Raw genomic sequence first — 26,935 nt, 5'->3', positions numbered from 1 at the left:
CTGAAGTACAGTAACGAAGTATTTGTACTCCGCTAATTACCTCCTCTGTCCTGTAGCATGTTTTATATATATATATATATATATATATATATATATATATATATATATATATATATATATATATATATACAATCAAATGAAAAGCCTCTCTGGGAGTAGAGAGGAAGTAAATCTGAAATATAATATTTGCTTCGTTTTGGATTATGTGACGGTACCAGAAGTACTGCTGCACTGCCGCAAGGTGGCGCGTCAGTCCATTGGTGCCTGGGTAAATAGTGAAGTTAACCTTCCTGATTCTTTCAGAATCCTGTAGATCACAGCGGACCAATCAGTGCGCACTCTGTCTCTAGGCCCTGTGGCACCGCCTTCTCCGAGCGAGAGTGGGTGTGGCCTGTGTTGAAGTTCGCGAACACCTGTCCTCGAGAAGTCAGAGGAGATATCTCGCGGTCCTCAAGGAACTGCGACTCACACGGGGCATTTCCGGGTTCAGTTCCGTCTTAAACCGGTTCAGGTTCTGGTTCCGGGTGTTTATTGTAATTGACAGTGACAAGGGGGAGAGACAGGCGGTGAAGCTCTCGCTATGGGACTCTGTTGTCGGTGGTTGTTAGCGGTGTGGTGTGTACAGGTGTGCAGCTCCGGTGCGGCGCAGGTCTCCGGGTTTAGCACGGCTTACATTAACGTGTCTTTCGTTTCTCCCGACTATAACCGGACGATCTGGCGGCGTGAGGAGATGGGGTTGTACGGTATCGAGTCACCGACCTATCCCGTGACCGGGCCCGTGTACCTGGCCGACCCGATTCACGCATGCGCCAACGATACAAAGTTCGATCGGCCCGCGGGCTCCGCACCCTGGATAGCGCTCGTGCAACGGGGAAACGGATGCACGTTCACGTATAAGATCAACGCAGTCGCGCGGAACGGAGCCTCAGCAGCGGTCATCTTCAATGACTATGGAACCGACAACCTGGTCATCCAGATGTCCCATCCAGGTACTGTTCACATCGGGTCCTGTTCTCACCAGTTACATAGTCCTGTTAAGTGTGCGTGTGTGTGTGTGTGTGTGTGTGTGTGTGTGTGTGTGTGTGTGTGTGTGTGTGAGATTCTCTGATCTTGTTGTTAAAATGTAAAAAAGTAAATTCAGCTCTTTCACTTTGTGTGTTAGTAATAAAAACACAAAGCACAGATATTCGACTTTTTGTTCCTGCCACAGCTGCCTGGGTGACCAGATGTTTTGGTGTCTATTTTTGGGTTTGTCTGTAGAAATTAGGTTTCTGTTCTAGTCTGAAATCAGGAACACACTTAGCTTTGAGAAGATCAGTCACTGCATCTGAACTCTGAGACTTTTACCAGATTTGCTGGTATGAGTTTTTCAGAAGCTGCTGATCTGCTGCTACAACTTGCACACAGCCGTCTGTAGAATTCACCCAGAATGGTGAGGAAAAACAATAAACAGTGTGAAAGTGTTGTGGGTGGAACTCTCTCTACATCGCACACTCGGTGTGATACACTCAACACTGTTCCCTCAACACCACACATCCAGCAGTGTATTTGCACATGCAGGGTAAAGATTTCCGATGCAAAGCATCAGCCACACTCCAGCACTGCTCCTGGTGTCTGACTCGTCTCGGAGCCACAGCAGCACAGTGGGTGTGTGTGTGTGTGTGTGTGTGTGTGTGTGTGTGTGTGTGTGTGTGTGGGTGTGTGTGTGTGTGTGTGTGTGTGTGTGTGTGTTGTGTTCTCAGTGTGTGATGCAGCCATCAGATGTGTGAGTGTATATATTTACTGCTGTTGCTGTAGTTGTCATTAGAATGCAGAGTGAATAAAATGGAATAATCACTGGGTGTGTTTATATAAACGATCTCAACCCTGTCCATGTGATGGAGCCTGCACTGGACCACATCATCACATGTACACAACATCCACACACACTCTCAGCACCTGAGAAAGAAAGTGTGTGTGTGTGTGTGTGTGTGTGTGTGTGTGTGTGTGTGTGTGTGTGTTTATATATATATACAGTCCTATATACAGGAGGAGGAGGAGTGGTCCTTTAGGACAGAGGAGGGAAGTAATGGAGTACAAATACTTCGTTACTGTACTTCAGTAGATTTTTCTGGTATCAGTTTTTTACTCCACTATTCATTTTTCAGACTTTTTACTTTTACTCATTACATTTTTACACAAATATCTGTACTTTTTACTTCTTACATTTTCAAACCCGGCTCGTTACTTTAGTTTTAATTCATTGATTTGGTGAAATATTATTTTATTTTCACTGTGCGCCGATTTCAGCTGAACAACTGATTTCCTGTTACTGCGCGTCTTTTTCACTCCGCTGGTGTATAAAGTCCTGACCCTCACTCACCACAGATGTAGACTAGTTTATGGAGATAAGAATCAGCAGGCAGAAGCAGTAAGAAGTTTGGGGTTAATGTGGATGAGACAGAGGGAGTCAGTGATGAGAACATGACTGAGAACAGACACATTCCTGATCATCATCATCTTTTCTCTGCTTGTGTTCTATATGTGGATCTTCAGCCTGGACACATTCATTAGGTACAACATTTTAATTCGTTTTGTATTAATATATATATATATAAAACGAATAAAAAATTTTGTTCCCAAATTGATACAATAATGTTTACAATAAATGGCACTAGATTTTATTAACGCGATATCAATTCAGCGCATTTCTGTTTTTACCATTTTTATAAAAAGTATAAATAAATAACTAAATAAAAAAGAGGCGAAATTAAAACCTTTGGCAAAAAATACATTTATCCACAACGTCCTTTCTTAGATATAAAATAAATAAATAAACTCCAGATAAAAATATTTTTAATCAGTAAACTTTTGTTTTATTTCTGAGTCTCAAATCAAACACCAAATCCACCATGTTTTACACAATTTACCCTCTAGGGGGCGTTTTGTGGGTTTTTCCCTCATAATGGCGACAAGAACTTAAATTACTGTCTTTATTGATCGTACAGATAAAAACAATTCATCATTCAAATCTGTAAAATGTCTATAATTTTATATATATAAGCTTCCTGACTTGACTTGAAGAGGTGCAGTTTCTCCGGTGTCACCTCATTAACTGTCCGTGTGGAAACATAGCAAAGGCTCTTAATGATGTCCACACGTCTCTGCACTGTTATAGCCTTTATATTTAATCACTGTACATATGCTTACATACATATCACATGCTGTAAATATGATACATGTTTATCTGTACTATTTGCACAATTGCTACTTTTTGCACTTCTTGTAGATGCCAAACTGCATTTCGTTGCTGTGTACCTGTACTATACAATGACAATAAAGTTCTATCTATCTATCTATCTATCTATCTATCTATCTATCTATCTATCTATCTATCTATCTATCTAATATGAGGTACAGTTAACAGCTAAAACAGGTAGAAGTAATAACTACTTTTTACTTAAGTACATGTCTGAGCCAAAACTTCTTTAATTTCACTGAAGTAAAAAGGTATAATCAGTACTTCAACTTTTACCCGAGTATTTTAAAACATGAGGATCTGTACTTCTACTTAAGTAATGTGTGTGTACTTTTGCCACCTCTGCTTTAGGAGAACAGAGAACCAAGTGATTTTGATGTGTATTGTATTTACATTGTATATTGTATGTTGTATTTTAGAAAGTAAACATTGTGGGTTTTTTACTGATTTTCATGAAAATGTCTCCTTGCAGCTGAAATGCGCACATCCAGTCTGAACATTGAACCTGAATCAATAATGACGTCTCTCTTTACTTGTGCGTGCGTGTGTGCGTGTGTGTGTGTGTGTGTGTGTGTGTGTGTGTTAATGAGAGAGTTTTTTAATGATTTATAGACCTGTGCTCAGTGACCTCAGTGTGAGTGGCCTTATACAACCATTGGTAATCCTGCACCATATCCGTGTGTGTGTGTGTGTGTGTGTGTGTGTGTGTGTGTGTGTGTGTGTGTGTGTGTGTGCACAATATTGTATTGTTCCTGGTTCAGGTATTCACTGTAACACACACACACACACACACTGAATAATAAACTGAAACTAAAATATTGGGGCAAGTGGATTAGGGAGCTAGGGTTGGGGCAGGTGGGATCCCAGCAGCTGTGTGTGGCGTTCTTGTGGTTGTGTGGAATCATCAAACTGGTGCAGTGCCCACTGAGGTGTGTGTGTGTGTGTGTGTGTGTGTGTGTGTGTGTGTGTGTGTGTGTGTGTGTGTGTGTGTGTGTGTGTAGGTACCTCGATTGTGGCGTTGATGATTGGTAATACTCGTGGAATGAACCTGGTGAAGCTGCTCCAGAATGGTGTTTCCATCTCCATGACTATAGAGGTGGGGCTTCAGCGTGGATTATGGATGAGTCACTACTCCGTTTTGTTCATCTCCATTTCCTTCTTCATCATCACCACGGCAACTGTGTGCTACTTCATCTTCTACTTTGCACAGAGACTTAACAACATTCGCCAGCGGAACCAAAAACAGGTTTGTACAACAGATTGAGAGTGAAAACAAAATAAATACACAGAGCACAACACAACACAACACAACACAACACATCAGTGGGGCAGGACAGAGCTGATTTCTGCAACCTGTTCCGAGTTGTAATAGCGGTAAAGTAAAGCAGAAATATAAAGGCTATGTATACAGTGTTCAGTGACAGGTGCACAGTGTGAGGTATATTGTGTACAGTGATGGGTGTTAATTGTAAAGTGACGGTATGCTGTGTGAGGTATACAGTGTACAGTGGTAGGTATACAGTGTACAGTGACAGCTGTACAGTGATAGGTGTGGGGTGTACAGTGTAGAGTGTGCAGTGACAGGTTTGCAAGGTGTAGTGGCTGGTATATTTTGCCAGGTGTGAAGTGACAAGTCTGTAGTGGCAGGTGTACAGTAACAGGTTTGCAGTTATAGTGTACAGTGGACCCAGTCACTGTGTAAAGTAACTGGATTCTTGGTTGCTGTTGGGTCTAATTAGTCCAGGTGAGTGATGGAAGCACCAGTATCTTGAGTATTCTGACTGTCAGATAAGATGAAAGGGACAAATACAGAAGTATGGGTTATTAAGTCTCTCTATTGTTAAAGACAATAGAGACAATTGTTAAATTGTTAAAGTTAAAGACACTGTACAGTGTAATCAGGGTGTAAGTACGAACGAGACTCACTTTAGCAGCAAAACGAAAATAGAGAACCAGAAGGTAACACAGACACGAGGATCTCTGGGATAAGAGATGCCACCACACCACCTTTCACCTTCCAAAATCCTGTTAAACAATCTTGTTCAAAACTCCACTGCATCTCTCCTAAACATCTCCACACTTCTACTGATATGTCATCTGGTCCAACCGACTTTCCACTCTTCAGCCTCTTATCCCATTCATTTCCTCCGTACTAATCCTATCCACTTCCTGCTTCACCATCTCCACACCATCCAACCTTCTCTCTCTCTCATTTTCCTCGTTCATCAGCTGCTCAAAATACTCCCAATTCTGTTTCTCCAACCTCTTTCTCCTTCTGCTCTCCTGCACTTCCTCATTCCACCACCACGTCTCTTTGTCTTTCTTTCTATTTCCAGATGTCACACCAAGTACCTTTCTATCTGTCTCCCTCATCACTTCTGCAGTAGTTACACAATCATCCAGCACCTCTTCACCACCACCGAGCCCCTGTCTGACCTCTTCCCTGAACCTCACACTACACTCTTCCTCCTTCAGTTTCCACCATCTTATTCTTCTTTTAGTCCTCACTCTCCTCCTCTTCTTCTTCACCTCCAAAACCATCCTACAGACCACCATCCAATACTGTCTAGCTACACTGTCCCCACCAACACCCTACAGTCTCCAATCTTCTTCAGGTTGCATCTCCCACATAGAACATAATCCACCTGTGTGCACCTTCCTCCACTCTTATACGTCACCCTATGATCCTCCTTCTACCACCATCTGCTCTTCTACATTCCTCTCCTTAACACCATACCTACCATCACCTCCTCATCACCTCTGTTCCCTTCACCTACATGTCCATTAAAGTCAGCCCCAATCACCAATCTTTCATTCCTACGTTCACCTTCTACCACTTCATCTAATTCACTCCAGAATCTTTCCTTCTCCTCCATCTCACAATCCACTTGTGGAGCATAAACACTGATGATTTTTATCATCACCCCTTCAACTTCCAGCTTCACGTTCATCACCCTATCAGAAACTCTCTTCACCTCCACTACACTCTTACTGTACTCTTCCTTCAGAATCCCCCCTACACCATTTCTCTTTCCATCCACACCATGATAGAACAGTTTAAACACCTCCAATGTTCCTGCTCTTACTTCCTTTCCACTTGGTCTCCTAAACACACACCATATCTACCTTTCTCCTCTCCATCATATCAGCTCCCTCTCTCCCTTTACCAGTCATAGTACCAACATTTAAAGTACCAACCTGAACCTCCACTCTCCTCCACTTCTCCTCCACTCTCCTCCACTTCTCCTCCACTTCTCCTTTTCCTGCTGTCGCTAATAAATTTAGTTACGGTAAGTCTTGCTTTAGTTAACAGATACGGGAAAATAACTTATTTTTATTATTATAATTATTATTATTATATTTTAACATTGACTACTAATATATATTACACGTTACACATAAAACAAACTTTTATTAAGTGGACAGTCAGAACGTGTAACATAGTAGTCAGTGTTGAAAATTAATAATAATAAATAAATAATAAAAGTTTGTTTTATCAAGTGGACAGTCAGAACGTGTAACATATATTAGTAGTCAATGTTAAAATATAATAATAATAATAATAATAATAATAATAATAATAATAGTTATTTCCCCGTATCTGTTAACTAAAGCAAGACTTACCGTAATTAAATTCATTATCAGGAGGGGCAGGTCAGTGAGGAAATGTCCAGTAGCTAATTAAACTAATATAATGTTAGATTTTTATTATGACCAAACAAAACTTCATTCTTGGAGAGTTTTTTCATGCGATCTGTGATGCCTGTGGTGACTTTTCTGATCAGGGAAGAATCACACAGCACACAGAATGGCGCATATGTTTTATCTCTTTCTTTAATTAAATGCAGATAACAGACAAGTATATAAACACACACTGGAAAATACCTTAACTAAAACTGTTCCTGTTTGGGTAAGAAGACAATAATAACCGGAGATGTGTGAGCCCAGATAAAGACTTATACCTTACATACATCATAAAGACCCTATAGACACTAAACAGATAACAGGACTGTGTTTAGAGAACCATCTTAACACTAACATATACAGTCATCAAGCTAAACCATATAATAGCTTCTACGTCTCCATTGTTGCGCAATGAGGCGCTTCCGAGCAAAAAATGCAGTAACGTCAGATCCGGTGTTATGCACTAAAACGCTCCCCTGCCACAGATCCCCAACTTATCTCATAATAATGAGATCCTGGCTGTGAATTTTTTTTTTTTTGTGAATGCAATGCGCTTCCGTAAATAACTACCCTAAACCTTAATAACCACTCTAAACCTTAATAACTACCATAAACCTTAATAACTATGCTAAACTTTAATAACTACCCTAAACCTTAATAACTACCGTAAACCTTAATAACTACCCTAAACCATTATAACTACGCTAAACCTAAATAACTACCATAAACTTTAATAACTACCATAAACCTTAATAACTAACCTAAACCTTAATAACTATGCTAAACCTTAATAACTACCATAAACCATTATAACTACGCTAAACCTTAATAACTACATAAACCTTAATAACTAACCTAAACCTTAATAACTATGCTAAACCTTAATAACTACCATAAACCATTATAACTACGCTTAAACCTTAATAACTACCATAAACCTTAATAACTACCATAAACCTTAATAACTACCATAAACCTTAATAACTACGCTAAACCTTAATAACTACCATAAACCTTAATAACCACTCTAAACCTTAATAACTACCCTAAACCTTAATAACTATGCTAAACCTTAATAACTACTATAAACCTTAATAACTACGCTTAAACCTTAATAACTGCCATAAACCTTAATAACTACCATATAAACCTTAATAACTACGCTTAAACCTTAAAACTACCATAAACCTTAATAACTACGCTAAACTTAATAACTACCCTAAACCTTAATAACTACGCTAAACCTTAATAACTACCATAAACCTTAATAACTACCATAAACCTTAATAACTACGCTAAACCTTAATAACTACCATAAACCTTAATAACTACGCTAAACCTTAATAACTACCATAAACCTTAATAACTACCTATAAACCTTAATAACTACCCTAAACCTTAATAACTACGCTTAAACCTTAATAACTACCATAAACCTTAATAACCACGTTAAACCTTAATAACTGCCATAAACCTTAATAACTGCCATAAACCTTAATAACTGCCATAAACCTTAAAAACTGCCATAAACCTTAAAAACTACCATAAACCTTAATAACTACGCTAAACTTTAATAACTACCCTAAACCTTAATAACTACGCTAAACCTTAATAACTACCATAAACCTTAATAACTACCCTAAACCTTAATAACTACCTATAAACCTTAATAACTACCCTAAACCTTAATAACTACCATAAACCTTAATAACTACCCTAAACCTTAATAACTACCCTAAACCTTAATAACTACCCTAAACCTTAATAACTACCATAAACCTTAATAACTACCGCAAACCTTAATAACTATGCTAAACCTTAATAACTATGCTAAACCTTAATAACTATGCTAAACCTTAATAACTAACCTAAACCTTAATAACTACCATAAACCTTAATAACTACCATAAACCTTAATAACTACCCTAAACCTTAATAACTACTATAAACCATTATAACTACGCTTAAACCTTAATAACTACCATAAACCTTAATAACCACTCTAAACCTTAATAACTACTATAAACCTTAATAACTACCGCAAACCTTAATAACTACTATAAACCTTAATAACTACTATAAACCTTAATAACTACCCTAAACCTTAATAACTACCATAAACCTTAATAACTATGCTAAACCTTAATAACTACCATAAACCTTAATAACTACCATAAACCTTAATAACTAAACCTTAATAACTATGCTAAACCTTAATAACTACCATAAACCTTAATAACTACCATAAACCTAATAACTATGCTAAACCTTAATAACTACTATAAACCTTAATAACTACTATAAACCTTAATAACTATATAAACCTTAATAACTACCATAAACCTTAATAACTACCATAAACCTTAATAACTACCCTAAACCTTAATAACTACCCTAAACCTTAATAACTACTATAAACCTTAATAACTACCGCAAACCTTAATAACTAAACCTTAATAACTAACCTAAACCTAATAACTATGCTAAACCTTAATAACTACCATAAACCTTAATAACTACCGCAAACCTTAATAACTTAAAAATTGTGGAGGAGAGAACGTGCTTGTGTGCGTGCATGTGTGTGTGTGCGTGTGCAGGCGTGTGTGCGTGGGGGTGTGCGTGTGTGTGTGTGCGTGTGCAGGCGTGTGTGCGTGTGCAGGCGTGTGTGCGTGGGGGTGTGCGTGTGTGTGTGTGCGTGTGTGTGTGTGTGTGTGCGTGTGTGTGTGTGTGTGCGTGGGGGTGTGCGTGTGTGTATGTGTGTTGGAAATACTGATGTAACACTTCCATAGTAAACTGCAGCTCTGAAGCATTTGGGATGTTGAAGTTGCTGTGCTACAAAGCAATACAGCAGTGTTTTCCCTTGAGAGTGTGTGTTTGTGTGTGCGTGTGTGTGTGTGTGTGATATAAAACCAGATATATAAATGAATGATAAATGAATAAGATCTCGACTCAGGGGCACAAAATAAACTGCACTCAGGTGTTTGTAGTTTGCTTTTATAGTCTGTAGTTTGTTTGAAATTTTAGTTTGGTTTAAGTGGTTCTGTCTGTTCAGTGTTTTTAGTTCTAGTTTTAGTGTAGTATTTAAATGATGTCTACAGTGTATTTGAAATATATTCTAATATTTTTAACAAAGTGAAGAAAATGTAAAAATTGATTGTGATGTCAGAGGGTCCGTGTTAGTTTTGTTAGCAGGTCAGCTGTGTAACTGTGCCAGTTGTTCATTAAGAACATTTTATTAGTTACTGAACAGAGGAAACAAAATTATTTATCTTTGTAAATAAAAAGACACTGAAAAAGTACATCTTAACACTAATCTGAATAAAGATACAGAGAGACCACAGAGAGACCACAGAGAGACCACAGAGAGACCACAGCGAGAGCACAGCGAGATCACAGCGAGATCACAGCGAGATCACAGAGAGATTAGGCTTCCTAGCTTTATTGTATTTGCTATGAGAGGTCTGTATAAGGCAGGATAAGGTAAAGATAAGCAGTAATAGGTCTAACCTGTAGGTTGGAATAACAAGAGGGAGACACAACAAGGACTGTTTCTCTTCTCAGTCTGGTTCCTCTCAAGGTTTCTTCCTCATATCATCTCAGGATTTTCCTTTCCACCACTGGCTCACTTATTAAGGATGAACTTATACTTTCTTCTATTATCAATTTATCTCTGTGAAGTTGCTACTGTCCACTGTTTAAAGCGCTACACATATAAAATGCATTTAGTTTCTCACTGACTGTGTTTGTGTTTGTGTTTGTGTTCTAAAATTCCAGAAACAGATGAAGGCAAAAGCAAAGAAAGCAATTGGTCAACTTAAGATTCGCACACTCCAACAAGGAGATCAGGTATGTGTGTGTGTGTGTGTGTGTGTGTGTGTGGAGGGTTTTATGATCATGAAACAACACACATTTGCTATTTTGTTTGTTGATATTATTAAGAAACTGTATTGTGACTACTGTGTGTGTGTATGTGTGTGTTTGTGTGTGTGTGTGTGTGTAGGAGACTGGACCAGATGCTGACTCATGTGCTGTTTGTATTGATTTGTATAAACCAGGAGATGTGCTTGCTGTCCTGACATGCAAGTACGTCTCGCTTCTACATCATCATTTAATACCTTCACAAGTTTGAACAGTTCACTAAGACTAAATACATTCTCACACTTCTGTGTTCACCCTGCCCTGTTCACCCTGCCCCTTTCACCCTGCCCAGTTCACCCTGCCCAGTTCACCCTGCCCCGTTCACCCTGCCCCTTTCACCCTGCCCGTTCACCCTGCCCGTTCACCCTGCCCTTTCACCCTGCCCCTTTCACCCTGCCCCTTCACCCTGCCCTGCTCACCCTGCCCCTTTCACCCTGCCCTTTCACCCTGCCCTTTCACCCTGCCCCTTCACCCTGCCCCTTCACCCTGCCCGTTCACCCTGCCCTTTCACCCTGCCCCTTCACCCTGCCCTTTCACCCTGCCCGTTCACCTGCCCTGCTCACCCTGCCCCTTCACCCTGCCCCGCTCACCCTGCCCTGCTCACCCTGCCCCGCTCACCCTGCCCCTTTCACCCTGCCCGTTCACCCTGCCCTGCTCACCCTGCCCTTTCACCCTGCCCTTTCACCCTGCCCTTTCACCCTGCCCGTTCACCCTGCCCGTTCACCCTGCCCTTTCACCCTGCCCTTTCACCCTGCCCGTTCACCCTGCCCGTTCACCCTGCCCTTTCACCCTGCCCCTTCACCCTGCCCGTTCACCCTGCCCGTTCACCCTGCCCGTTCACCCTGCCCCTTTCACCCTGCCCTTTCACCCTGCCCGTTCACCCTGCCCGTTCACCCTGCCCCGCTCACCCTGCCCTTTCACCCTGCCCGTTCACCCTGCCCCTTTCACCCTGCCCTTTCACCCTGCCCCTTTCACCCTGCCCGTTCACCCTGCCCGTTCACCCTGCCCAGTTCACCCTGCCCAGTTCACCCTGCCCAGTTCACCCTGCCCGTTCACCCTGCCCGTTCACCCTGCCCAGCTCACCCTGCGCAGTTCACCCTCCCCGTTCACCCTGCCCGTTCACCCTGCCCCGCTCACCCTGCCCCATTCACCCTGCCCAGCTCACCCTGCCCAGTTCACCCGGCCCGCAAACTCACGCAAACTCTCTCTTTCTCTCACTCTCTGTCTCTCTCTGTCTCTCTCTCTCTCTCTCTTTCTGTCTCTCTCTGTCTCTCTATCTCTCTCTCTGTCACTCTCACTCTCTATCTCTCTCTGTCTCTCTCACTCTCTTTATCGCTCTATCTATCTCGTTCTCTCTCTCACACACACACACACACACACACACACACAATCTTGTGATTGATTTGGATCAGTTCTGATTCATTTAGAGATTTGTTATGAATTATTCCAGAAGTTTTCCACTTTACCACCGCAGTGTTTACAACAAACACACACATATATACACACACACACACACACACACACACACACACACACACACACAGAACCTAAACCTGGTCAAAACAGATTCTCTGGTAACGCCTCCCTTTCTGTGTGTTTACAAGAAAGTAAACTGTGTGTAGCTCCTGCACCACACCCGGCACAATAACACTGAGTCTGTTGAGTATCTGGTAGAATGAAATTCCCAGAATGTACTGCAGGAGGCGAGAGTGAGGTGGTGCTTAGAGTTGCTGCTCTAAAGTTTACACTCTGAAACCAATAGATCACAGTTAAGGGTACATACTGCATGATCAGCCTTTCTTATGAGCGAGAGAGAGACAGAGAGAAAGAGAATGTGAGAGAGAGAGAGAGAGAGAGAGAAGAGAGAGAGAGAGAGAGAAAGACAGAGAGAGACAGACAGAGAGAAAGAGAGAGAGAGAGACAGACAGAGAGAAAGAGAATGAGTGAGAGAGAGAGAGAGAGAATGAGAGAGACAGAGAGAAAGAGAATAAGAGAGAGAGAGAGAATGAAAGAGAATGAGAGAGAGAGAGAGAGACAGAGAGAAAGAGAATGAGAGAGAGAGAGAGAGAGAGAGACAGAGAGAATGAATCAGAGAGAGAGAGAGAGAAAGAGAATGAGAGAGAGAGAGAATGAGAGAGAGACAGAGAGAATGAATCAGAGAGAGACAGAGAGAAAGAGAATGAGAGAGAAAGAGAGAGAGAATGAAAGAGAATGAGAGAGAGAGACAGAGAGAATGAGAGAGAGAGAGAGAATGAGAGAGAGACAGAGAATGAATCAGAGAGAGAGAGAGAAGAGAATGAGAGAGAGAGAGAGAGAGAGAATGAGAGAGAGACAGAGAGAATGAATCAGAGAGAGAGAGAGAAAGAGAATGAGAGAGAATGAAAGAGAATGAGAGAGAGAAGAGAGAGAATGAAAGAGAATGAGAGAGAGAGAGAATGAGTGAGAGAGAGAGAGAGAAAGAGAGAGAGACAGAGAAAGAGAATAAGAGACAGAGAGAAGAGAGAGAAAGAGAGAGCGATATAGAGAGAGAGAGTCGTGGTTAAGGCATTGGACTTTGAAACTAAAGTTTGTGAGTTCAAATCCCATCAAGCTGATTGCTCCTCAATTGTATGAACAAGATAAACATAAGTCACACTGGAAGAGGGCATATGTCAAATTCCATAAATGTGTGTGCGTGTGTGTGTGTGTGTGTGTGTGTGTGTGTGTGTGTGTGTGTGTACAGTCATTTTTCATAAAGCATGTGTTGAGCCGTGGCTGATGGAGCACAGGACCTGCCCCATGTGCAAGTGTGACATCCTCAAAGCCCTTGGAGTAGAGGTGAGCTGTGTGTGTGTGTGTGTGTGTGTGTGTGTGTGTGTGTGTGTGTGTGTGTGTGTGTGTGTGTGTGTGTGTGTGTGTGTGTGTGTGTGTGTGTGTGTGTGTGTGTGTGTGTGTGTGTGTGTGTGTGTGTGTGTGTGTGTGTGTGTGAGAAAAGATTCCTGACAGATGTTCCTTTCTCTCTATAGACGGATGTTGAAGAGCAGCACATGTCGACGGTCGCATCTGATTTGCATTCGTTCCCCAGCAGCACTGAGTTCTTACACACACACACTAACTCCAACACACACCTTAACTCTGAATCATACACACACAGTGACGCTGCCTCTTCCGGACACGAGTCTGTGCATGCAGTGGAGCAGCTGGGTCCTGCTGAACACACACACTATGGTGAGACACACACACACACAAACACACACACACTGAGTTTGGATTTTTGACTGAGTTGAGATAAACACTAACATTATACTAGAATTGTCAGTAGAACTGACTCGCCTTATCTGCCTCTACTATGGACTATCAGGAGGAGATAAAGAGGAGATGAGGTTGAGGTGAGGGGGGATGATGATGAAGAGGAGGAGGGGTTGAGGTGAGGGGGATGATGATGAAGAGGAGGAGGAGATGAGGTTGGGGTGAGGGGGGATGATAAAGAAGAGGAGGAGGAGATGAGGTTGAGGTGAGGGGATGATGATGAAGAGGAGGAGGAGATGAGGTTGAGGTGAGGGGATGATGATGAAGAGGAGGAGGAGATGAGGTTTAGGTGAGGGGATGATGATGAAGAGGAGGAGGATGAGGTTTAGGTGAGGGGGTGATGAAGAAGAGGAGGAGGAGATGAGGTTTAGGTGAGGGGGATGATGATGAAGAGGAGGAGGAGATGAGGTTTAGGTGAGGGGGATGATGATGAAGAGGAGGAGATGAGGTTTAGGTGAGGGGGTGATGAAGAAGGGAGGAGGAGATGAGGTTTAGGTGAGGGGGTGATGATGAAGAGGAGGAGGAGATGAGGTTTAGGTGAGGGGGGATGAAGAGGAGGAGATGAGGTTTAGGTGAGGGGATGATGATGAAGAGGAGGAGGAGATGAGGTTTAGGTGAGGGGGTGATGATGAAGAGGAGGAGGAGATGAGGTTTAGGTGAGGGGATGATGATGAGGAGGAGGAGATGAGGTTTAGGTGAGGGGGATGATGATGAAGGAGGAGGAGGAGATGAGGTTTAGGTGAGGGGATGATGATGAGGAGGAGATGAGGTTTAGGTGAGGGGGATGATGATGAAGGAGGAGGAGATGAGGTTGAGGTGAGGGGATGATGATGAAGAGGAGGAGGAGGAGATGAGGTTTAGGTGAGGGGGATGATGATGAAGAGGAGGAGGAGATGAGGTTTAGGTGAGGGGGATGATGATGAAGAGGAGGAGGAGATGAGGTTTAGGTGAGGGGGATGATGATGAAGAGGAGGAGGAGATGAGGTTTAGGTGAGGGGTGATGAAGAAGAGGAGGAGGAGATGAGGTTTAGGTGAGGGGGATGATGAAGAAGGAGGAGGAGGAGAGATGAGGTTTAGGTGAGGGGGATGATGATGAAGAGGAGGAGGAGGAGATGAGGTGAGGGGATGATGATGAAGAGGAGGAGGAGATGAGGTTTAGGTGAGGGGTGATGAAGAAGAGGAGGAGGAGATGAGGTTTAGGTGAGGGGGATGATGATGAAGAGGAGGAGGAGATGAGGTTGAGGTGAGGGGGATGATGATGAAGAGGAGGAGGAGATGAGGTTTAGGTGAGGGGGATGATGATGAAGAGGAGGAGGAGATGAGGTTTAGGTGAGGGGGATGAAGAGGAGGAGGAGGAGATGAGGTTTAGGTGAGGATGATGATGAAGAAGAGGAGGAGGAGATGAGGTTTAGGTGAGGGGGTGATGAAGAAGAGGAGGAGGATGAGGTTTAGGTGAGGGGGATGATGATGAAGAGGAGGAGGAGATGAGGTTTAGGTGAGGGGGATGATGATGAAGAGGAGGAGGAGATGAGGTTTAGGTGAGGATGATGAAGAGGAGGAGGAGATGAGGTTTAGGTGAGGGGTGATGATGAAGAGGAGGAGGAGATGAGGTTTAGGTGAGGGGATGATGATGAGGAGGAGGAGATGAGGTTGAGGTGAGGGGGATGATGAAGGAGGAGGAGATGAGGTTTAGGTGAGGGGGATGATGATGAAGAGGAGGAGGAGATGAGGTTTAGGTGAGGGGGTGATGAAAAGGAGGAGGAGATGAGGTTTAGGTGAGGGGGATGATGAAGAAGAGGAGGAGGAGGAGATGAGGTTGAGGTGAGGGGGATGATGATGAAGAGGAGGAGGAGGAGGAGGAGATGAGGTTTAGGTGAGGGGGATGATGATGAAGAGGAGGAGGAGATGAGGTTTAGGTGAGGGGGATGATGATGAAGAGGAGGAGGAGATGAGGTTTAGTGAGGGGGTGATGAAGAGGAGGAGGAGATGAGGTTTAGGTGAGGGGGATGATGAAGAAGAGGAGGAGGAGATGAGGTTGAGGTGAGGGGGATGATGATGAAGAGGAGGAGGAGATGAGGTTTAGGTGAGGGGGATGATGATGAAGAGGAGGAGGAGATGAGGTTTAGGTGAGGGGTGATGAAGAAGAGGAGGAGGAGATGAGGTTTAGGTGAGGGGGGATGATGAAGAAGAGGAGGAGAAGATGAGGTTGAGGTGAGGGGGGGATGATGATGAAGAGGAGGAGGAGATGAGGAAGAGATGAGGAGCTGTAAATGATGACTCCACCTGCGTGTTTGCTGCTACGCCAGTGCTCTGTTTCTTTTTCAGGCCGTTCCAATATTTTTGATCATTTAAAAAATGGGTGGATTCCCACAAAAGTGTGTTCAGTGAATTATCTTCATTCCACTGGGGGTTCTTTAGCACATGATATTTACCCTGACATTCAGCGATGGACAGGGAACATATTTCCAGAGTCAGTGGATGAATGCTGCTTTCTGACCTGTTTTCAATGCTCCTCAATACTCATCAATGCTCCTCAATACTCATCAATGCTCCTCAATGCTCCTCAATACTCATCAATGCTCCTCAATGCTCCTCAATACTCATCAATGCTCCTCAATGCTCCTCAATACTCCTCAATGCTCCTCAATACTCATCAATGCTCCTCAATACTCATCAATGCTCCTCAATACTCATCAATGCTCCTCAATACTCCTCAATACTCATCATGCTGTTCTGTGATTGGTTGTTCTGACTGGGTGCTGTTCTGTGATTGGTTGTTCTGACTGGGTGCTGTTCTGTGATTGGTTGTTCTGACTGGGTGCTGTTCTGTGATTGGTTGTTCTGACTGGGTGCTGTTCTGTGATTGTTTTGCAGGTTTTGAGGCAGTGTGTGTGGAAATGCAGCCACACTATGATAACCCCGCCTTTGAGAATGAAACTCGTAGCTAGGAGCTGGGACTGTGACACACACACACACACACACACACACACACACACACACACACACTGTATACATTTATAGTCACAGGCTTTGAAGAAATGAATGTAATATTAATATCTGTGTGAAAAACTAAATGAATGACTTCATACTGTGCTCTCTGGGAGAAAACAGCAATAAGCTCACAATTTTAAAACAAACCTTTTAAAACAAATGAAATTATACTATATATTTTATTAATATTCATACGTGTTTCTTGTGTGTGTCTCAGTGTGGCCTTATTGGTATCTTCTGTACTCTGATTTACTGATAGAAATAATAAGAAATGTAATTTGAATCATATTCTCTAAAAATGTAAATAAATCCTCTTTTTATCACAAAAGTGTGTGTATGTGGGAGGGGGGGTGCTAATGGATATCATTATGGGCTGGTCTGGGTTAGGGTTAGGGTTAGGGTTAGACCCAGTATCTCGGTTTTGTCCAACATTTATCACATAAAAAAAAGTTTATTGGATTTAATAAATAAATAAATAAATAAATAAATTTTCCCACACGCGGTGCAGCTCACAGCTCTGTATGCGTTTTTGCGTTGTTAAAAAAATCTGTCTGATTTATCGTGTGTGTGTGTGTGTGTGTGTGTGTGTGTGTGTGTGTGTGTGTGTGTGAGAGAGAGAGAGAGTTTTACTCACTGATGGAGACTCCTAGCACTTTTGTACTTCGCTCTGGACACGGACTTCTGCTTAATGCCATAAATGTTTACTAATCACACCACCAGGGGGCGCTGGTGTGCAACTGAAAGGTCGAGAAATGAATCAGGTTCAACACATTTATCAGAAGGTGCCCTTTAAGCAGTGCATGCTGGGAACTGTAGTTTATAGCTGTGTATGACACCACGTAGGGTGCACCACAACACTACAAATCCCACAATCCTTCCGTATTGGCAGAGTTTCTGCCGACGTGGGAAACAGTACCCCATATCAAAAACACCCACTTACTTACGAGCTATGTGCACATAACACACACACACACACGGTGACATGTGCAACACATGTGCGCGCCGATATGTGGCTCAAACCGGAAGAAGTGCTTCTGAAGAACGCGCTGAAATTATGGGTGACGGAAAAATCCAACGACTATTTTATCTTGCAGAGGAGGAGAGGACACGGGGACAACAGCGCCGGACTGACAGGTGAGACAGGTGGGGGGGTGAGACACACAGACAGGTGAGGGGTAAGATACACAGACGTGGGGTGGGGAGATACGCAGACAGGTGGGGGTGAGACACACAGACAGGTGGGGGTAAGATACACAGACGTGGGGGGTGAGACACACAGACATGGGGGCTGAGACACACAGACAGGTGGGGGTAAGATACACAGACGTGGGGGTGAGACACAGACATGGGGGCTGAGATACACAGACAGGTGCAGGGTGAGATACACAGACATGTGCAGGGTGAGATACAGACAGGTGCAGGGTGAGATACGCAGACAGGTGGGGGTGAGATACACAGACAGGTGCAGGGTGAGATACAGACAGGTGCAGGGTGAGATACGCAGACAGGTGCAGGGTGAGATACACAGACAGGTGCAGGATGAGATACACAGACAGGTGCAGGTGAGATACACAGACAAGTGCAGGGTGAGATACACAGACAGGTGCAGGGTGAGATACACAGACAGGTGGGGGTGAGATACACACGTGGGGGCTGAGATACGCAGACAGGTGGGGGTGAGACACAGACGTGGGGGGTAAGATACACAGACATGGGGGCTGAGATACACAGACAGGTGCAGGGTGAGATATGCAGACGTGGGGGTGAGACACAGACATGTGCTGGGTGAGATACAGACAGGTGCAGGGTGAGATACACAGACAGGTGCGGGGTGAGATACACAGACAGGTGCGGGGTGAGATACACAGATGTGGGGGTGAGATACACAGACATGGGGGCTGAGATACGCAGACAGGTGGGGGTAAGACACAGACGTGGGGGAGGATACACGGACATGGGGGCTGAGATACACAGACAGGTGCGGGGTGAGATATGCAGACGGGGGGTGAGACACAGACAGGTGCTGGGTGAGATACACAGACAGGTGCGGGGTGAGATACGCAGACATGGGGGGTGAGATACACAGACGTGGGGGTGAGATACACAGACAGGTGGGGGTGAGATACACAGATGTGGGGTGGGTGAGATACACAGACAGGTGCGGGGTGAGACACACAGACAGGTGCGGCGTGAGACACACAGACGTGGGGGTGAGACACACAGACAGGTGCAGGGTGAAATACACAGACGGGGGGTGAGACACACAGACAGGTGCGGGGTGAGACACACAGACAGGTGCATGGTGAAATACACAGATGGGGGGGTGAGATACACAGACATGGGGGCTGAGATACGCAGACAGGTGGGGGTAAGACACAGACGTGGGGGGTAAGATACACAGACATGGGGGCTGAGATACACAGACAGGTGGGGGTGAGATACACAGACGGGGGGGTGAGACACAGACAGGTGCTGGGTGAGATACACAGACAGGTGCGGGGTGAGATACGCAGACATGGGGGGTGAGATACACAGACGTGGGGGCTGAGATACACAGACAGGTGGGGGTGAGATACACAGATGTGGGGTGGGTGAGATACACAGACAGGTGCGGATGAGACACACAGACAGGTGCGGCGTGAGACACACAGACGTGGGGGTGAGACACACAGACAGGTGCAGGGTGAAATACACAGACGGGGGGGTGAGACACACAGACAGGTGCGGGGTGAGACACACAGACAGGTGCATGGTGAAATACACAGACGGGGGGGTGAGACACACAGACAGGTGCAGGGTGAAATACACAGACGTGGGGGTGAGACACACAGACAGGTGCGGGGTGAGACACACAGACAGGTGCAGGGTGAAATACACAGACGTGGGGGTGAGACACACAGACAGGTGCGGGGTGAGACACACAGACAGGTGCAGGGTGAAATACACAGACGTAGGGGGGGTGAGACACACAGACAGGTGCAGGGTGAAATACACAGACGTAGGGGGGGGTGAGACACACAGACAGGTGGGCGGTTAATCAGGTAAATGCCCCAATAATCCCACTGATTACTAAAAAAACTTACAGCTTACAATTAATACACTCCATCTGTTCACTACATTGAGTTATCTACCGTGTGTGTGTGTGTGTGTGTGTGTGTGTGTGTGTGTGTGTGTGTGTGTGTGTGTTAGGTCTCCTGGTTGGGACGTTGGACACAGTGTTTGATTCCACAGCAAAAGTGGCTCCTTATCGCATTTTACATCAAACACCCGATTCGCAGGTGTACTGGAACATTGCCTGCGGTGAGTGTGTGTGTGTGTGTGTGTGTGTGTGTGTGTGTGTGTGTGTGTGTGTGTGTGGAATTATGCCCCATGACTCCTAATGAGGTTGAGGTGCCCTAATAGTAATGAGACAAGATGTCAAATGTCGGGGTGTTTGTGTGTGTGTGTGTGTGTGTGTGTGTGTGTGTGTGTGTGTGTGTTCAGGTGCATCTCTGGATGAGATCTCTCAGCACTGGGACTGGCTGCAGCTCAACATCATGAGAACTCTCTCTGTGTTTGACTCCGGTGATGACATCACCAGCTTTGTTCAGGGCAAGATTAGAGTAGGATGCACACACACACACACACACACACACACACACACACACACACACACCCACACCAATAATGGCAAGATTGACAAGCACAAAGACTATGCCTTATACCGTGTGTGTGTGTGTGTGTGTGTGTGTGTGTGTGTGTGTGTGTGTGTGTGTGTGTGTAGGGGTTAATTGTAGAGGAAGATAAGGTGAGTGAGGAGGATCCTGAGCGTTTCCGTGAAGCTGCGCTGCGGTTCGAGCGATTGTTCTGTTTGCCTAAACAGGAGAAACTCGTGACCTACTTCTCCTGTAGCTACTGGAAAGGTCGTGTCCCAAATCAGGGCTGGATCTACCTCAGCACTAACTTCCTGTGTTTCTACTCCTACTTACTGGGCAACGAGGGTGAGACACACACACACACACACACAGAGCACTATGACCAGAATGTAAAATGAGTAACAGTTCAGTCTCTTTACTGCAGTTATTAATAATAACTATAGAATAATTAATTTTACAGTCTCAGAGCTGCACATTTTATTAAAGAGAAAGCTGTAAACATTAGATTGAATCTAGAATCTGATTTAAAACTGAATGAAACTGTTTGTGTGTGTGTGTGTGTGTGTGTGTGTGTGTGTGTGTGTGTGTGTGTGTGTGTGTGTGTGATCACTACCCCCTCAGTAAAGTTGGTGTTCTCGTGGTGTGAGGTGAGCAGGTTGGAGCGAACCTCGAGTGTGTTGTTAACGGAGTGTATCCGTGTGTGTGTGAGAGATGAGGATCACTACTTCTCCATGTTCCTGCGGCTGCAGCACACGTATGAGCTCATGCAGCACCTTGCTGACTACGCCATTGCACGCATGTTTGACAAGGAGACCTATAACACACAACACCCACTGAGAGACCCACTACACATCACTCAAAGGTACACACCACAAAACTCACATTACACAACACTACACTCACAATTATACTATACTCACACTTACACAACACACAATACACAGTTACACTACATATTTACACTATTTTTACATATTTACACTACAATACAGTTATACTACACTACACAGTTACACTACATATTTACACTTCATTACAGTTATACTACACTATACCACACAGTTACACTACATATTTACACTACATTACAGTTATACTACACTACACTACAAAGTTACACTACATATTTACACTACATTAGTTATACTACACTACACTACACAGTTACACTACATATTTACACTACATTACAGTTATACTACACTACAGTTACACTACATATTTACACTACATTACAGTTATACTACACTACACAGTTACACTACATATTTACACTACATTACAGTTATACTACACTACACAGTTACACTACATATTTACACTACATTACAGTTATACTACACTACACTACAAAGTTACACTACATATTTACACTACATTAGTTATACTACACTACACTACAGTTACACTATATTTACACTACATTACAGTTATACTACACTACACAGTTACACTACATATTTACACTACATTACAGTTATACTACACTACACAGTTACACTACATATTTACACTACATTACAGTTATACTACACTACACAGTTACACTACATATTTACACTGCATTACAGTTATACTACACTACACAGTTACACTACATATTTACACTACATTACAGTTATACTACACTACACAGTTACACTACATATTACACTACATTACAGTTATACTACACTACAGTTACACTACATATTTACACTACATTACAGTTATACTACACTACACCACACAGTTACACTACATATTTACACTACATTACAGTTATACTACACTACACCACACAGTTACACTACATATTTACACTACATTACAGTTATACTACACTACACAGTTACACTACATATTTACACTACATTACAGTTATACTACACTACACAGTTACACTACATATTTACACTACATTACAGTTATACTACACTACACAGTTACACTACACAGTTACACTATATTTACACTACATTACAGTTATACTACACTACACTACACAGTTACACTACATATTTACTACATTACAGTTACACTACACAGTTACACTACACTACAGTTACACTACATATTTACACATTACAGTTATACTACACAGTTACACTACATATTTACACTACATTACAGTTATACTACACTACACTACACAGTTACATTACATATTTACACTACATTACAATTATACTGCACTACACTACACAGTTACACTTGGAGACGGATGATCCGCTGTGGCGACCCCTAATGGGAGCAGCCGAAAGAAGAAGAAGAAGAAGACACTACACAGTTACACTACATATTTACACTACATTACAGTTATACTACACTACACCACACAGTTACACTACATATTTACACATTACAGTTATACTACACTACACAGTTACACTACATATTTACACTACATTACAGTTATACTGCACTACACTACACAGTTACTACATATTTACACTACATTACAGTTATACTGCACTACACTACACAGTTACACTACATATTTACACTACATTACAGTTATACTACACTACACTACACAGTTACACTACATATTTACACTACATTACAGTTATACTGCACTACACTACACAGTTACACTACATATTTACACTACATTACAGTTATACTACACTACACTACACAGTTACACTACATATTTACACTACATTACAGTTATACTACACTACACAGTTACACTACATATTTACACTACATTAGTTATACTGCACTACACTACACAGTTACACTACATATTTACACTACATTACAGTTATACTACACTACACAGTTACACTACATATTTACACTACATTACAGTTATACTACACTACACCACACAGTTACACTACATATTTACACTACATTACAGTTATACTACACTACACTACACAGTTACACTACATATTTACACTACATTACAGTTATACTACACTACACAGTTACACTACATATTTTACACCACATTACAGTTATACTACACTACACAGTTACACTACATATTTACACTACATTACAGTTACACTACACTACACAGTTACACTACATATTTACTACATTACAGTTATACTACACTACACTTACACTACATATTTACACTACATTACAGTTATACTACACTACACTACACAGTTACACTATATATTTACACTACATTACAGTTATACTATACTACACCACACAGTTACACTACATATTACACTACATTACATTATACTACACTACACTACATTACACTACACACAGTTACACTACATATTTACACTACATTACAGTTATACTACACCACACAGTTACACTACATATTTACACATTACAGTTATACTATACTACACCACACAGTTACACTATATTTACACTACATTACAGTTATACTACACTACACAGTTACACTACATATTTACACTACATTACAGTTATACTACACTACACTACACAGTTACACTACATATTTACACTACATTACACTACACTACATATTTACTACATTACAGTTACTACACTACACAGTTACACTACACAGTTACACTACACTACATTACACAGTTACACTACATATTTACACTACATTACAGTTATACTATACTACACCACACAGTTACACTACATATTTACACTACATTACACTACACTACAGTTATACTACTACACTACACAGTTACACTACATATTCACACCACATTACAGTTATACTACACTACACACAGTTACACTATATTTACACTACATTACAGTTATACTACACTACACCACACAGTTACACTACATATTTACACTACATTACAGTTATACTACACTACACAGTTACACTACATATTTACACTACATTACAGTTACACTACACTACATTACACAGTTACACTACATATTTACACTACATTACAGTTATACTACACTACACAGTTACACTACATATTTACACTACATTACAGTTACTACACTACACTACACAGTTACACTACATATTTACACTACATTACAGTTATACTACACTACACAGTTACACTACATATTTACTACATTACAGTTATACTACACTACACTACACAGTTACACTACATATTTACACTACATTACAGTTATACTACACTACACAGTTACACTACATATTTACACTACATTACAGTTATACTACACTACACTACAGTTACACTACATATTTACACTACATTACAGTTATACTACACTACAGTTACACTACATATTTACACTACATTACAGTTATACTACTACACTACACTACACAGTTACACTACATATTTACACTACATTACAGTTATACTACACTACACAGTTACACTACATATTTACACTACATTACAGTTATACTACACTACACCACACAGTTACACTACATATTTACACTACATTACAGTTATACTACACTACACAGTTACACTACATATTTACACTACAGTTATACTACACTACACAGTTACACTACATATTTACACTACATTACAGTTATACTACACCACAGTTACACTACACAGTTACACTACATATTTACACTACATTACAGTTATACTGCACTACACTACACAGTTACACTACATTTACACTACATTACAGTTATACACTACACTACACACACAGTTACACTACATATTTACACTACATTACAGTTATACTGCACTACACTACACAGTTACACTACATATTTACACTACATTACAGTTATACTGCACTACACTACACAGTTACACTACATATTTACACTACATTACAGTTATACTGCACTACACTACACAGTTACACTACATATTTACACTACATTACAGTTATACTGCACTACACTACACAGTTACATTACATATTTACACTACATTACAGTTATACTACACTACACTACACAGTTACACTACATATTTACACTACATTACAGTTATACTACACTACACAGTTACACTACACAGTTACACTACATATTTACACTACATTACAGTTATACTACACTACACAGTTACACTACATATTTACACTACATTACAGTTATACTACACTACACAGTTACACTACATATTTACACTACAGTTATACTACACTACACAGTTACACTACATATTTACACTACATTACAGTTATACTACACTACACTTGTCAGGGAACCACCTGCCACGCCCCCTTTGGTGGCTCTCTATGCCTCCACTCTCCATAGAGCTCCAGGTTTAACCACGCACACCTGAGCTCATCATCACTCATGCCTCCACTCTCTGAAGCTCCAGGTTTAACGAGGCACACCTGAAGCTCATCATCACTCCACCCCGCTCCTACATAAACCCCTCACTCACATTCACTCCCCGGTTCGTTATTGTTTATGTTGGACTTCCCGTACTGCATGTTTTGGCGTTCCGGTTTTCATACAGGACTTCTTTCATCCGTTTCGTCCGGACTCCAGAATCCCGTACCGGCTGCGCTTCCCCTCCCTGTGCATCTCGGGTCAGCTACGCTTCTCCCAATGCGCTACTCGGACTATCTCTCTCAACCTAAGGACTGCCGTGTGTGTATGTGCGCGCGTGTGTGCGTGTGTGTATCTCTCTCTCACGCATGCCATTAAAACCCGAGAGAGCTGTACTCCGGGTTCTGCCTTTTGTTTCGCTCACACCGTGACAACACTACACAGTTACACTACATATTTACACTACATTACAGTTATACTAAACTACACAGTTACACTACATATTTACACTACATTACAGTTATACTACACTACACAGTTACACTACATTACACTACACTACACTACATTACAGTTATACTACACTACACAGTTACACTACATATTACACTACACTACATTACAGTTACACTACACATTACACTACACTACAGTTACACTACATATTTACACTACATTACATTATACTACACTACACACACAGTTACACTATATTTACACTACATTACAGTTATACTACACTACACAGTTACACTACATATTACACTACACTACACAGTTACACTACATATATTTACACTACATTACAGTTATACTACACTACACTACAGTTATACTACATATTTACACTACACCACATTACACTACACTACACATTACACTACACTACAGTTATACTACACTACACAGTTACACTATATATTTACACTACATTACATTATACTACACTACACTACACATTACACTACATATTACACTACATTACACTACATTATACTACACTACATTACACTACATATCTACACT

The 26,935-nt window shown here is 42.0% G+C and overlaps 2 protein-coding genes across 7 annotated transcripts in view; both read left to right on the top strand.

The window, feature by feature from the left end:
• Positions 1–370: 370 nt before the first annotated feature.
• rnf128a (ring finger protein 128a) lies at positions 371–17,447 on the top strand. Its single transcript, XM_046839207.1, has 7 exons — positions 371–989; positions 4,240–4,484; positions 10,697–10,768; positions 10,923–11,005; positions 13,563–13,657; positions 13,846–14,047; positions 17,003–17,447. The coding sequence occupies exons 1-5, from the start codon at positions 581–583 to the stop codon at positions 13,573–13,575; spliced, it is 822 nt and encodes a 273-aa protein (XP_046695163.1). The 5' UTR covers positions 371–580; the 3' UTR covers positions 13,576–13,657; positions 13,846–14,047; positions 17,003–17,447.
• A 546-nt stretch (positions 17,448–17,993) lies between these two features.
• Positions 17,994–26,935, top strand: part of tbc1d8b (TBC1 domain family member 8B) — a 28,551-nt gene continuing 19,609 nt past the window's right edge. For 5 of the 6 annotated variants that reach the window (XM_046838656.1, XM_046838654.1, XM_046838652.1 and 2 more), the window contains exons 1-5: positions 17,994–18,253; positions 20,309–20,419; positions 20,603–20,721; positions 20,883–21,099; positions 21,376–21,616. In XM_046838656.1, coding sequence (XP_046694612.1) covers positions 18,127–18,253; positions 20,309–20,419; positions 20,603–20,721; positions 20,883–21,099; positions 21,376–21,616 — 815 coding nt within the window. In that variant the 5' untranslated portion in view covers positions 17,994–18,126. The remainder of the gene's footprint in view (positions 18,254–20,308; positions 20,420–20,602; positions 20,722–20,882; positions 21,100–21,375; positions 21,617–26,935) is intronic. The other variant, XM_046838655.1, reaches the window with a different exon arrangement.

The sequence above is a fragment of the Silurus meridionalis genome, chromosome 25 (genome assembly GCF_014805685.1).
Source record: "Silurus meridionalis isolate SWU-2019-XX chromosome 25, ASM1480568v1, whole genome shotgun sequence".
NCBI classification, from domain to species: domain Eukaryota; kingdom Metazoa; phylum Chordata; class Actinopteri; order Siluriformes; family Siluridae; genus Silurus; species Silurus meridionalis.
This window is presented reverse-complemented; position numbering and strand designations above follow the sequence as displayed.